The 14,214-nt window shown below is 41.2% G+C and overlaps 1 protein-coding gene across 1 annotated transcript; it reads right to left on the reverse strand.

Annotated features, from left to right (window-relative positions):
- Positions 1-640: 640 nt before the first annotated feature.
- HRH4 (histamine receptor H4) lies at positions 641-13,567 on the reverse strand. The gene is made up of 3 exons (XM_046670865.1): positions 13,375-13,567; positions 5,807-5,970; positions 641-1,468 (listed from the first exon to the last, which is right to left on the reverse strand). The coding sequence occupies exons 1-3, from the start codon at positions 13,565-13,567 to the stop codon at positions 641-643; spliced, it is 1,185 nt and encodes a 394-aa protein (XP_046526821.1).
- Positions 13,568-14,214: the final 647 nt, after the last annotated feature.

A 14,214-nucleotide genomic window follows, 5' to 3' on the forward strand; every position in this document is an offset into this window, starting at 1 on the left:
TTCACTGAGGAACTCTGAGACCTCGGTGACCTGCTCTTTCCTCCACCATCCCACACTTCCTTCTCTTCTGGGATCAAGAACATAGAGTCCGGAAGTACACTCCACTCTTCCTCCTGAGCACCCTCACTCCCTGCTCCTGCCAGCTCAAACCCCAACTCACCTGCCCATTGATCATAACAGAGTTGTCCACCCCCAGAAAAGAGGGTAATATAGCTCTTTTTCTATTGTGTACTTTAGGGAATGATTTTAAAACTTGACAAGTTTTCATCACTATAAAATAAAAAGAAAAATTCACTTAAGACTGTAGCAAACACTGAATATAGAAAGAAAACAAAAACTTTTGACTTTCACAATCATTGTTATATCAAGATCTACAGGAGGAGGAAGGAAGAGGTGATGATGAAGGAAAATGCAGTGCTTTTGTGGCTATGAGTTTATAAAAATGTTATATTGTCAATTTATAATTATACTGTTATTATGCACTGGAATAATTTTCCATTGACTTTCAGGTTCCTCTTTTTTTAAGTTTTCAAGTGTTATGATTTTATGAACTTTTTTGGTAGAATGGAATGTACAAGATGAAAGCCCGATCAAATTCATTTTGTTGAGATTAAGACTAAAATTTATGTAAGAAATAAAATTATCTTTGAGAGGACATTGACTGATTGTATGATGATATGGGTTGCTTTTTCCTACAAAATATTTTCAAGAAAGCCCTCTGAAAACTCTTGTGACATAATGGATACAAAAAAGGATTGACAAAGGAATTGAACCACTGAAGCCAAAATGCGATTTCGTACCAAATTGTTTCAGGACGCTGATCTGAGGGGTAAGTTGAATGAACAATTGTGAACAGAGAATAAGGAGCCCAGCAAACCACAAAAACAGCTAAGAGAATGGCCAGTGACTTGGCTAATTTCCTGGCTTTGAGCAGTTCAAGCTGTTCCTTTTGGCGAAGAACTAGGGAATCTGACGGGGAGAGGGAACCCATTTTGGAAGCAATTATATTACTATTCTGGGTTCTTAAAGAAAAGAAGAGACTGTTCTTCCTTCCCTGTTTCTTGGAATGAAGGGGTGCCGCTGCTTCCCCTGCTTCCTTCACTTCAGGAAGAGATGTGCTTGAAAACAGTCTACACTTGCATGAGCATCCACAGTTACTGGAAGAGACAGAAGAAGCGATTCGAGGGTGGCTTGGTCCCCTGCTGAGATTGCCACGCTTCCATAGTCTCCAGTAAATATACATGTTGAAATAAGCCACTGAGAAGACCGGAACCAAGAATTCCAAGAATGATGTGATGACAAGGATATACCATTGTGAAAAGAATCCAGGTTCACAACCTTTCTCCTTCTCCTTCCAAGACTCTGAAACTAGAATTACTGGGCCATGCACTAAGAAGGCCAACACCCAGACGGCCACCATCTGGGCCACAATCTTCAAGATCCCAGTGTGTTGAGTTCTGTAAGATATCTAAAAGAGATCAAATAAATTTCGATATAATGAACGTATGTTGATTGCACAAACCATAAGCCTGCAGGAGTTTCAAGGATATGCAAGAGGTGGGGACTTTAACTGGGCCTGGGTAACATGATGTGGGCCAGGACAGAGGGTTCAATTTCAGTGGAGCCTGGGCCAAGATGTAGACTTTCTTAGTGGCTTTCAAGGGGAAGACTGTAACCTTCAAAGTTAAACCTCTGACCCTATAGAAAATGTCAAGGTCACTATCTAAAATACGAAAGCAATTTTTCCTAGACCACAGACACTAATCTGAACCGTGAAACAACTGAAACTGGGTGCACATTTTCACAGTGTTTCTCAGTCTGCTGGTGGGTCATGAGCAGCATTTTTTTTCTAACGAAATGGAATAGTCAATGTCAGAATGCATCACACATCATAAGGGTATATATTGTTTGACGAAACTTTTGCTTTGGGAATATCGATATACATAGAGAAAAAGAAATGTGAGTACTGAATCACAGTGTAAAATTCATTTCTCACTCTAGTCACAGTCAAAAAAGTTTTAAAGCCACTGGCTTTTCTGATTCCAATTTTCAGGAAGAATCTACTCTGCCGTTTATGCTGAGACTTCAAGGTGAGGTCAAAAAGAGAAAGAAGAACACTTACATTATTCCCAAAAGATGAAACACAAAAAGAAAGAAGTTTAAACCAACTATGGAGAAAGACTACAGTGCTATTGAGCATTACCAAATCCTTTCTTTCTACAAATGTTTCTACCAGACAAAAATGGTGCAAATCCAGCCACTTTGAGAGACATGGCTGTGGTGAATGCCACAGTCTTTTTGTAAGGGCAGAGAATGTTCTAGCTCCACTTGGTCCTAAGGATAGTCTTCTATAAGGCAAAAGAAGATTCTATGACCGAAGATTGCTCTTAGATCACACAACCCATGATATCTGAGAGATCCTGAAATCTTTAGGAATATCTTCTATAAGAAATCTAAAGATGCCCAAGACTAACCAGCCTGTATGCAGGATGAAGGTATGAACTAAGAATTTTTTAAGGGGACCTGGAACAGGCAACCTCTCTGAACCTCTTTTTGATCAGCAAGATTTCTTCTAGCTCAAATGTTCCATGTTTCTCTGATTTTTTTGAAAGGAAATGGTCTATCCATGAAATTGGAACATGCCTCGCTTTCCACCATCTCTCATGTACTATTTTCTCTGTGAGTTTTTAAGTCTTTTTCTACAACATTTTCTCATTTTTATTAAAAGGGCGTAACGTTATCCAGCACTGTCTTTCTGTGATGGGTTGTACATAATGGGAAGGGCTCACCAAATGGCTAGAGGTAAGAAGGAAGTTGGTTTTTAAAAAAACTAAGTTAATTTTAAAACTCCAAGGAAGTGGGGTTTTTTTTCCCAAAACTACTGGTATTTCTGAGGCTAAGCTAAAATGCACATGGTGCTGACCAAAAGCTCCCCTATACAATATGCTTTTTTGCCTTCTACTTCTCACGCCACTAATTAATACATCTCTTGCACTAAATCTAATGATTATGAAGATGGTAACAATACCCAGATGGTCATGAAACTGCATTTAGTTTTTTAATTGCTCTGTTCAGCCTTTGTAATGATATGATGCAATATGCTGGAAAGTGATCTCTTTTCTATTATGCATAAGGTCAAATGGGATGATGAACATGCAAGGGAATTGAGATGATGCTAATCTCTTCTTCTCTGCATAGCATTTTTAACAGATAGAAAGCTCAAACATTGCTTGCATCCAGACCAGTTGGAGTGGCCTCGTTGAATCAATCTGTGGCCCAGTTCCCACCCACTACAGAACATGTCCATCCTCTTACCCTACTTCCTTCCATGCCCCAATAAGATACCCAAACATTCTTCAGTCTAGTTTCTTTTGTGAAGCAGAGCAGGTGCAGGAACTTGCTGGTGTTAATGAGATGGGATCGCAGAGCCATTCTAAATGCCTTTTTTGTGGGTAGAATTGTATCCCCCAAAAAGACATGTTGAAGTCATAATACAGAGTACCTATGAATGTGACCTCATTTGCAAATAAGGTCTTTGCAGAGGGAAATTCCTCAGGGCGAGACCAGGCAATAATCCCACCCATTTTCTCTCTGGACATCACTGCTCATCTTTCTGTAACTTCTAAGCACTTCTTCTACCTGGGGAGGCTCTCTCTTACCTTCCCACAAACCTCAGGTAGATGCAAGAGCTTGGACATTCAGTGAATGAAGCCCTAGGGACATCCAGTGAAGATTAAAAAGAAATATTAACCCAGAAAGAAAGGAAAATTTTTAAGTAAAACTGGGAAATATTCTGAATTAGTGAAGCGTCTTTCAAATATTTTGACTGTGACCTAAAGTAAGAAATACTTTTTAGATCATAAAGAAGTATATGGACAAAAGTATTCATAAAACAATACTTACCTTTATTATGTGCAAGGTATTGTGATGTTTGATACTCTAATTTTTTGGCTCTGTTCTATTCTGCTCCTTTCCATATTTTTTCATGAAAAAAAAAAGTGACTAGTCACAAACCACTAAACTGATTTCGTGATTCGATAATGGGTCAAAACCTCCAGTTTGAAAAACAAGAGATTATGAGCCTCTGAACTGCTAATCCAAACTGATCTCTACTCTCTCCGTAGTTTGTCCAGTACAAACTGCAGTGGCCTCAGATGCCAGAGAAGTACCCAATACCACATGGTGGAGATGGCTGGCTGTCCCGCCACATCCCTTCTCCCCTTCTTCCTGGCTGCATGGTAGCTCAGCTAGAGACCATGTTTCCCAGCTTCCCTCACAGCAAGGTGGGACCAAGTGACTAAACTTCGCCAATAAAACGTGGGTGGGAATCATTGTGTGATTCTGCACTTCTTGGTTAAAAGAAAATCCTTTGCCCTGAACTTCTGTCCTTTGCACTTCCTCTCTAGAACCTGGAGTGATAACAATCTGACTTTGACCTTGCAGAGGAGAATAACGACCTAGAACAAAGGTCAGCAAACTACTGTCCATGGAACAAATGTGGCCCACGTGGCTGGACAAATAAAGTGTTATTGGAACACAGTGAAGTCCTGTTTTTTTTTAACATATTATCTATGACTGGTTTTGTGCTATAACAGCAGATTTAAGCAGTTACAATAGAGACTGTAGTTTCCTGCAAAGCCAAAAATATTTACTATCTAGCCCTTTATAGTAAAAGTTGGCTGATCTCTGGCCTGGAGGATGCAGAGCCACCCCGTTAGCCTCAGTCCCTGGAGCAGAGCGTTCCATCTTTCCTGGACTGTCCTGTGAGAGAAAAATAAACTTCTACCTTGTTTGAACCTCGGCATTTTGGCATCTCTGTTACAGCTGTTTCTCCTTGCCTTAGCTAATCCACCTTCCCAATCCTGTCCGCCTCCAGGCAGCACAGCCCTCCCAGGCCAGAGCTGCCACTGTCCTCTCAACAACTCCAGCACATCACTTAGTCCATTGTACTGGACCTCTGTGTGTAGGGATCTCTCTCCACATTAGACTATGATGCTCCTCAAAAATAGAGACTCTGCTGATCCATTTCTGTATCCCAGCACTTAGCAAAAGCCCTGTCAGGCAGTCATTCCCCAAAGATGGGCGTCCCTGGGACTCAGAAGTGGGGGAGTTTCCCATCTAGGTCTCAACCATTTCAGATCACGGCCCCACATTTCTAGGGCCCGCTTTTACCCTTGTCCTTTCTTACCTCAATCTTGTTTTCTCTTTTGTTCTAATGCTGAAAACTTTAGCTCGCTTAAGAATTGTCACTAACTTGTCAAGAGGCTACTCCAAGGTAAGTTCAGACTTTCTTGCGTGGGTCCTAAACTCAGACCAGGACTTGATCTTTCTGGTTAGTCCCACTGTATAACCTGTAGCTTCCCTATATACTGTCTTTTCCTGTGACCGTTCAAAATTGATTTTCTCACGACATTCAAAGTCTGGGAGCCTTTCCTCCTACTTGCCCACCAAGTTCCATCCTGAGGAAAATCATCATGTCTCAATTTGTCTAAGGAGCAGAACTGATAAACCTCCTGTGAACCTCGTGCATATCTGACCTACTGTGGACTCAGTGTACCATTTCTGATAGCTCAGCTTGTATTTCCATTTTAGTGGTACATATGGGAATGACTCATCCAAATTACACACAGAAAATGTTCACTAAGGGCCAATGAGAACTTTGTGTCTGATAACAAAAAGATAATCAGGTTCCTCTAAGATTTGTTTGTCAAGAAAACAAAACATACTTAAAAAAAAGTTTGCTTGGAGATGCAAAATTTACAAGGATACAATCTTCTAAGGAAGATAAATGAATGTTTTGACTTACAGCATTCGAGACTGACTGGTATCGATCATAGCTGATGAGTACAATGTTATATACAGATGCTGTACACAAAAGATAGTCAATAATGAGCCAAAATGCACAGATTTTAGTTCCAAACTTCCAATCAAACATCGTGTAAGGGATGTACAAAGGAATGGAGATCATACCTGTACAGCGAAAAAATAAGGGTAAAAAAAACCATATCAATGAATACAAAGAGGCATAGGTACACAACACAATGATGTATCTGAATTGACCAAAAATGGCTTGATTATAATTTAGAAATTCATGGTATTTCATCAAAAAACTCGGGAAAGATTCTCTACACACTCTTTAAATACCATTTTATAACAGCTGTCATGAACAGAGTACCTTCAATGGCTCCTCATTACTTTCCAAATTAAGTTCAAGTCTCAACCTGTATTTCCAACCATATACACACAGACCATCTTTATATTCTCGATCCACCCAGATAGGATGGGTCACCCTTCCCCTAAACACATCCCACATTTTTCACAGCTCTTTGCCTTTGCCAACATCATTCTTTCTTCCCCAGAATGTCCTCCCCTTTTCTACAGATAAGTCTATTTACTGCCTTCTCATTTTTCACTCAGCTCAAAGAATGACTTCCTTGTCATATTTCTTGGAATTCTTTGGCAGAAGTGACTCCTCCTCTGTCATCTGCACTCTCCTGGCACTTTACTCCTCTCTCCCTCTCTCACGTACAAATACATTCTACTTTATATCTTCATCATCTTTTAACTTGTTTCTCCCAAGGATTGGGACCACATTGTAAGCCAATCTTTGTATTTCTCACAACATCTAGAGTTGACCAATGACTTGCACATTTAACTTAAATGAATTCATAACAGCTAATATGTATTGTGTGGTTACCATATGCTAGGTGTTGTGCTATGTGTGTTACATATTTGTTGTTAGTGCTGTTGATGGATTCTGATTCCTAGCGACCCTGTGTGCAGCAGAGCAGAACCCTACCCAGTCTTTTGGGCCATCTTCTCACCTTCCAGCAGATAATGCTCCACTGCTGTTCATAGGGTTTTCATGGCGAATTTTTTCAGAAGTGGGTGACCAGGTCCTTCTTGGTCTGTCTTAGTCTGGAAGCTCCACTGAAACCTTTACACTATGCGTGACCCTGCTTACATTTGAAATACCAGTGGCATTTCTTTCAGCATCACAACAACACACAGCTGCCACAGTATGACAGCTGACAGATGGGTGGTGTGGTTCCCTGACCAGAAATGAACTCTTGGCTGTGGCAGCTGAGAGTAGCAAATCTTAACTACTAGGCTACCAGGGCTGGCCACAATTATACACATTATACTCAATTGTATAATGTGTTACATATATCATCTCACTTAGCCTCATAGAAACTTTGTGAGATGGGGATTATGCTAAGTGAGCAGATAAAGAAGCTGAAGCTCAAAAAAGAGACATAATTAGGGCCAGCCACAGTGGCCTAGTGGTTAAGTTCAGCTTGTTCCACTTCAGGCCCAGGTTCGGTTCCCAGGCATGGTCCTACACTGCTCTCAGCAGTCATGCTGTGCTGGTGGCCCACATCCTAAAAAGTAGAGGAAGACTGGCACGATGTTATGTCAGGGAAAATCTTCCTCAGCAAAAAAAAAAAAGAGAGAGAAAGAGAGATAATTAGCCCAATGTCCACTCAGCTAGTTGGTGAAAGATTAGATTTGAAACCAGGCAATGTGACTTCAGAACCCCTGACTTTAACCGCTACCCTTCACTAAATGAACAAATACGTAAGTGATTCAACTCAGCAGAGAAACTGCATACCTGTGAAAAATGACTACACTGGGCTCCTCTCCTTTAGCTTTGCAGGGGTTTTTAATTGCATTGATATTTCAGACAGGTGGCACTACTCATTGGGAACATAATCTACTAAGCGGAAGCTTAACTGAAATCTTATTTTCTTGAGTATCTTCATATTTTATCAGGCACTTGGCAGGAATTCCCATTTTTCATATGAGAACTAAGTTAGTCTCTCATGAAGAACAACAGTGAAGGTAAAAGAAAGAGAAAGGAAGGAAGAAGGGAACCCTGTGCCCTCCCCACACCCTATGACATGAGGATATAATGATGCGGTTTCAGGACTAGTGAAAGTGAATGCAGCCCTTTGTACCAAGGCTCACAGACAAACACGAGAGGCAAATCACCATCGCAATGATGTAGTCCGTTCTTACGTGCAGTTCAAACTCCCTGCTTGTTTTATGTTTCAACTTTATTTTTAATAATAACTAAGCTTCTTTATGGTGCCTTCCATCTCAAAGGTGTGTGCGTGTGTGCATGGGCACACACCCACAGTATAAAATAGGCCATGAGGTTTGCCTGAGGTCAATCAAAGTATCTTATGAATAGAGACGTTTATTATATTTTGGCCAAGAGTTGTGGCTTCCAGTGTTCCCAACGTATTTTTCCACACACACGCTCATTTTCTCCACAGAATGAGAAACAAGAGTGTGATGCCAGTAATTGTTTGCATTACAAACAGCACTGACTTAAAGGTTAAAGGGAGGGAAGTGAGTAAAATCATCTTTTCTACCTACTTCCTGAAGGGTGTTTTCAAAATCTTAAGAGCTGCTTGAAATAGCAGTTAGCTTAAAACCGGCTCTAGTCTATTCCTTTTTATTTTTCTTTTTTGCTGAGGAAGGCTGGCCCTAATGTGTTGCCAATCCTCCCCTTGTTTTTGCTTGAGGAAGATCAGCCCTGGGCTAACATCTTGCCAGTCTTCCTCTATTTTGCATGTGGGTCACCACCACAGCATGGCTGATGAGTGGTGTAGGTCTGCACCTGGGATCCAAACCCAGGAACCTGGGCTGTCAAAGCAGAGCAGGCCAAACTTAACCACTAGGTCGTGAGGTTGGCCCCTATTCCTTTGGTTTTAATGAAACCCTGCTGTCACCTTGTGTTCTACGTGACATTTTAGTACAAACATCATGCTCAGTTCTTCTGTCTTGTTGCATGGTGGAAATGTTTGTGGCTCATTCCAAAGGAGTTTCAAAAATCGTGAGTTTGAAATATTTCTAGGATACTTTCACGCCTAAGTTTCTACAACTTCCACTCTGGAATCATGCTTCTGGATCAAGTGGACTTGATGAGTAAAACTAGGAGGCAGCCTTTAGCATGACTGATCAATGGGGGTAAAAAGTGAGAGAAAGAAGACTATATTAAAAGGTGGTGAAGAACAAAAAAAAGAGGTGAAGGAACAAGGGGAGGAGAGAAGGAAAGGAATGAGGGTGAGAAGTGCCCTGTGAGACCCTAGGCGACTTGCCCACCCCAGCCTGCCCCCCACCTCCCAGGTCTCAGCCCCTGCTCCTCCCTCCACCCCTCACTCACTCCACTCCAGTCCCTATGGCCTCAGATACACTGTCCACCCTGCCCCCTCCGATCTTGCCCTTGGTCCTGGGCATGAAATTCTCTTCCCCCAGAGAGCTCCTTCTGTTTGCTCAAACGTATCTTTCTCAGTGAGTCCCACCTCCAAAGTTTAAAATTGCAACCCCCTCCTCCAACACACTTCCTCTCCCTCATCCCTGATATGTTTTTCTCAATAACAATGATCACTCTTTAAAATGCCATATAATTTCATTTACTTATTTTTATTGTTTATTGTCTGTCTCCCCACTCCCGCTCCCAGTGGAAAGAAAAGAACCATGAGGGCTTGGATTTTTGTCTGTATTGTCACTGCTATATCCCCAGGACCTCAAAGAGTGACTGCTTCAGAATAAACCATTATTGGATGAATGAGTAGATGAGGACAGGGAACCCAGTTTCCTTTAAAATTGCCACTATCTGGTATGGCCTCTTCTTTCCAAAGCCAGCTAAGAAGCTATACCCTCCATGAGAAACCGGCAGTCAAATGATGGGGAGAGCTGAAAGCCCCAGTGAGTTCTTTGGGCCGACAGAGGGATGTGTGGATGACAGTGAGTGCACAGAGAGTGTTATGGACTAAATGTTTGTGCCCTTCCCCAAAATTCTTGGGTTGAAGTCCTAACCCCCAGTGTGGCTGTATTTGGAGATAAAGCCTATAAGGAGGTAATTAAAGTTAAATGAAGTCATGAGGGTAGGACCATGAGGTCATTCCCATGAGGGAAGGGACACCAGAGAGCTCACCAGCTCTCTCTCTGAGCACACTCAGAGGAAAAGCCATGTGAGGGCTCAGCAAGAAAGCGGCCATCTATAAACCACAAAGGGACCCGGGAACCAAATCACCCAGCACAGCACCTTGATCTGGGACTTCGCAGCCTCCAGAACTGTGAGAAAGTAAACTGCTGTCGTTTAAATCACCTGATCTGTGGTATCTTGTTGTGGCAGCCAGAGCTGACTGACTAATACAGAGGGAAAGAGAAGAGTCCTGAGGTGGGGCATGAAGGTACTAAAGCTAAACTTTGCCATCCTGAAAACGTGGTTCAGGCACTGTTAGCAGCAACCAGCTTTTGCCCTTGAAGATCCTGTCTGGACCATCTGTCACAAGGTCCTCCAGGCCGTAAATGCCCACACAGCATGTAGATGTGAGGAAGGTACCAGAGATGGAAACGTTGGTCACGTGACACCAATTTTATAGATATAGATAGTGTATTTTGTCCTGAAATAGTGTACAAATGAGATATATTTATATCAATGTAGGTGGCACTGGAATTTTTCCTTAATAAGTCTTTGCTTTTCAACACTAAATTCAGCCTGGGAAGTTACTCAGGTCCCACAAATTTAGATTCTCGACAAGAAGCCAGCTCTGAAACCTGTAATAAGAGGGCATTCGGCCAGAAAGCCCACAGTACTGAGCACAAGGGATGCTCCTAACTGCCCTGCCATCATCACGTGGTTCTGAGGCCCCAAGTCTCGTGATCCCAAATATTGAGTATCACTGGCTTACAGCTATGGAAAATCTCTCACGAGCTCTGCCCTGGCCTGCCACCACTGCCAGGAAGTCCTCCGGGCTCAGAGGCAAAAGAGACACTTCCAAGCATGGCAAAGGAGAAAGAACAGTATTGACACAAAACTCAAATCTTCCCACAAAAAGCTCTCGGAGACTCTCCTAATTCTGGTGTCGTCGTGGCAAATATTGTGTTAAATAAGTGGTCCTCTGGATGAAGCTGGCAAGGGCAGGGGAAATGTGAAGGATGAGACTGGCAGATTAATAGGGATCCTGACCTGTGTCTGACAGGTCTTCTCCTGAGCAAAGCCATGTCTTTGCCCACCCGCCTGTGATGAAGGGGGACCATCAGGAGCCTGAATAACTACATCAACAGGTCCATTTCTCAAAGACGAACCACATCTGTATGTTGTGGTGCTTAAGCCCATGATGGTGGAGCTGCCATGATGCTGACATCGGGCCATACATGGAGACACATCGTTCTCATCTGGAACCATCTTGGCTCAAAAGCTTCAGGACTCAGTGTCTCTCCTGAGTTGGGTAGAGTTTTACCCCATCCCTCCCTACCACTAGGTATTCAGGGCCTCGCTCCCTTTGGGTTAGTCAAAATACATAATCAACTTTAAGTGCTGAGTGTCATGGATAAGTTGTACAGTTCTGTGAAGAAGGAGGAGAGGTATAAGCATATTCACAGCAGAATATTCTCAATTTCACCTAAATATGCTTGTATATTTATATGTGTTTATGCGCGCATAGAGAACGACGTGGAAGGATCTACATGAAGTTGTTAATGTGGGTTACCTGGGGGGGCAGAATTGAGGAGAAAAATGGGAAGATTGCTGTTTTTTTTTTTTAAATACTTCTATATTGGTTAGCTGCCTTTATCTGTGACCTGGTAATTTCTATGCCGTGAATCCTAATCAATTTCTCTAGCTGGAATTTTCCTTTCCTCCAGAACTTTTTTTATCAATGCTACATCAAAAGCACAAGCTGCACTCCCAAAATGCTCCCTAATTCTATGAACGGTGCCGTTCTTTACTTAGTCCCCAGGGCTCAATCTCTAGCTCATCTTTTCTCTTTCTCCTGCCCAGCTCCACTCTTGCAGCCCGGCCGCCTGAACTTCCTCTCCACCCTCACCCTAGCTCAGAGCCTTAGCACATGACTTCTGCCTAGATGGCTTCTGGGCTGTCCCTGAAACAATGCTCCTGCTGCTCCCACCTGCATCTTTTCTGATGCCTCTACGGTAAAGCTTCGATCCATCCAACCACTCACTTACTTTAAAAATCTGTAAATCTCTACGTTACCTGCTGAAGGAACTCCAAGCCAGTCTCACGCTAGTATTCAAGGAACTTCTCGGTGCAGATTCTGACCACTCCAACTTCGTCCCCTACTGTTCCATATAACCATCTGCACACCAGCCAGCCTGAAGCTCACACTTAGGCAGATATACACAATGATTTTCTACCATCGTGTCTTTGCTAATTCTTGCAATACTCCTCTCCTCTCCATCTCTGCCTCTGCAAATTCTACCCATCCTTCGAAGTTCATTTCAAGCGCCAGAACCCACTAACCAAACACGCCTTCTCCCTCCTCTGAGTGTCCACAGCACTTGGTAGGTCTGCGAAGCTTCTCACATCACTCTATACTGTTATAGCCATTTGTGAACTTCTCCTATCCACTCTGCTATATTGAAACCTTACTGAAGAAAGAGATAGACTTAGTCTTCTATATATTTCCTCATTATCTAATCATGCTTGAGTACCCAACAGTACTTACACATGGTAGGGACTTTACTAACATTTGTGATTTTGGTTTGAATTGACATCTATCTGCAGAGAAATCAAAAGGGAAAGGGACTAACATGTGTTGAGCAACCACTGTGTCCCAGGCAATAGACTAAGTATGCTATGAGTTTTGTTTCATGTTAACATAAATGCAAGCATTTATGTAGCTACAGACAATGACAGGTTACATTATACTAGAAGCTCCTATAAAACAATATCATCAGCTGACATTTCTGCCCGTTAACTTATTATGATAAGCATTGTTAAAAAACCATGATCATCAGGCAGTAAAAAATTACAAACTGCATGTTTTCAAAGAAAGATTCATTTGATTTCTAGGATCTCTTACAATTATATGACGTTATGATACCATATCATATGCAAGGTAGCTTAATATTTTACACTATTCTGTACCATATCATAAAATACAATTAACCATGCTATTTAATTGACCTGAATACCACATTTTCTGATTGTGCTGGTTACCAGCATTTACAGTATTTCCTATTACCCCAACACTGTGATAAATGAAACTATGCTTACTTAAAGAGAAATACTTATAAACCTTAATATATAAGCAAAATAGCTCCAGAAGCAAATAATTCTTAGATGAAAATAATTTTAGAACTATTCTGGAGTTATTTTTATTTTATAAAAAGAAAGTAAACTGTTTTCAGATCAAAATTCCCCTACAAATCTGATTTGCAGATGTATGACATTCCCCTAAAGTGACATATAGCCTCCCCGAAACTTTAATCCTGAAGCTTTTTGTTTTTATCATCCCCAATTTCATACAGTCCCTTAAAATAACAAAGCCTATTTTAAAGTTTTAGAAATAAATTATAATTGGAAAAGGTTATCTTAAATAAAGATACGTAACTTACCAACGAAGAAGTCAGAAATGGCCAAGTTAAGAAAAAAATAATTACTTCGATGTCTAAGATTTTTGTCCACCACAAAGGCTAAAATGACCACGGCATTTCCCAGCACTATAGCAAAAGCTAGCAAGCTCATTAAAAACGCTAAAGTCACGCGAGCACTTAACGATAAAATACTTGTGCTATTAGTAGCTGACATCATATCAAATGATGAAGAAGCTCAATACAGCAAATTAATCCAGCAAGACAATTCTGACAAGGATGTTCTCCAATCAGATAGCTAAAATATATAGTCTCCTAGTCATAACAACATTTTTCAAAGTCTAGTGCTTATCTCATGCAACTTCCTGATTCTTGATAACTCAAACTTGTGGTAACAGTTTCCCTTGAACTGATACTGAAGAAGTATTTCCAAAAGACAGTAAACTGTTTTATCTTCAACATTTTAATGTGATTCAGCCATCCCCTATTAATATAAGCAATATTATATAATATGTAGAAAATATAATCGATGCATTGTGCAGTCATCTGCTAAGCACTGCTTAATGACTGGGATAAGTTCTAAGAAATGCATGATTAGGTGATTTCGTCATTGTGCAAACATCATAGAGTGTAAAGAAGGCGAACAAAATTTGCCACCCCAAAAAGTGTCTCTTTAACATGAGGATTATTTTAAGCTGATTATTTTTAAGAAACGAAAGACTCAGAAAGTTTTTCTTGTTACCTCCCTAACTGCCTAAAAGAATTCAGATAAATAAACCTGTCTCAGGAAGTGAGTTATCACCTCAACATAACATGAACTACGTGGTAGACAGGGAACAACCTAGCAAAAAACCTGTTTGGTGG

The sequence above is a fragment of the Equus quagga genome, chromosome 9 (genome assembly GCF_021613505.1).
Source record: "Equus quagga isolate Etosha38 chromosome 9, UCLA_HA_Equagga_1.0, whole genome shotgun sequence".
Taxonomy (NCBI): domain Eukaryota; kingdom Metazoa; phylum Chordata; class Mammalia; order Perissodactyla; family Equidae; genus Equus; species Equus quagga.

Excerpts from the sequence above, each read along its gene's own strand:
- HRH4 (XM_046670865.1), bottom strand. The coding sequence starts at position 13,567 with ATGTCAGCTACTAATAGCACAAGTATTTTATCGTTAAGTGCTCGCGTG. Across the intron at positions 5,971-13,374 it reads CATTTCTGACTTCTTCGTTG|GTATGATCTCCATTCCTTTG; the intron begins GTAAGTTACGTA and ends TTCGCTGTACAG. Across the intron at positions 1,469-5,806 it reads ACCAGTCAGTCTCGAATGCT|ATATCTTACAGAACTCAACA; the intron begins GTAAGTCAAAAC and ends GATCTCTTTTAG.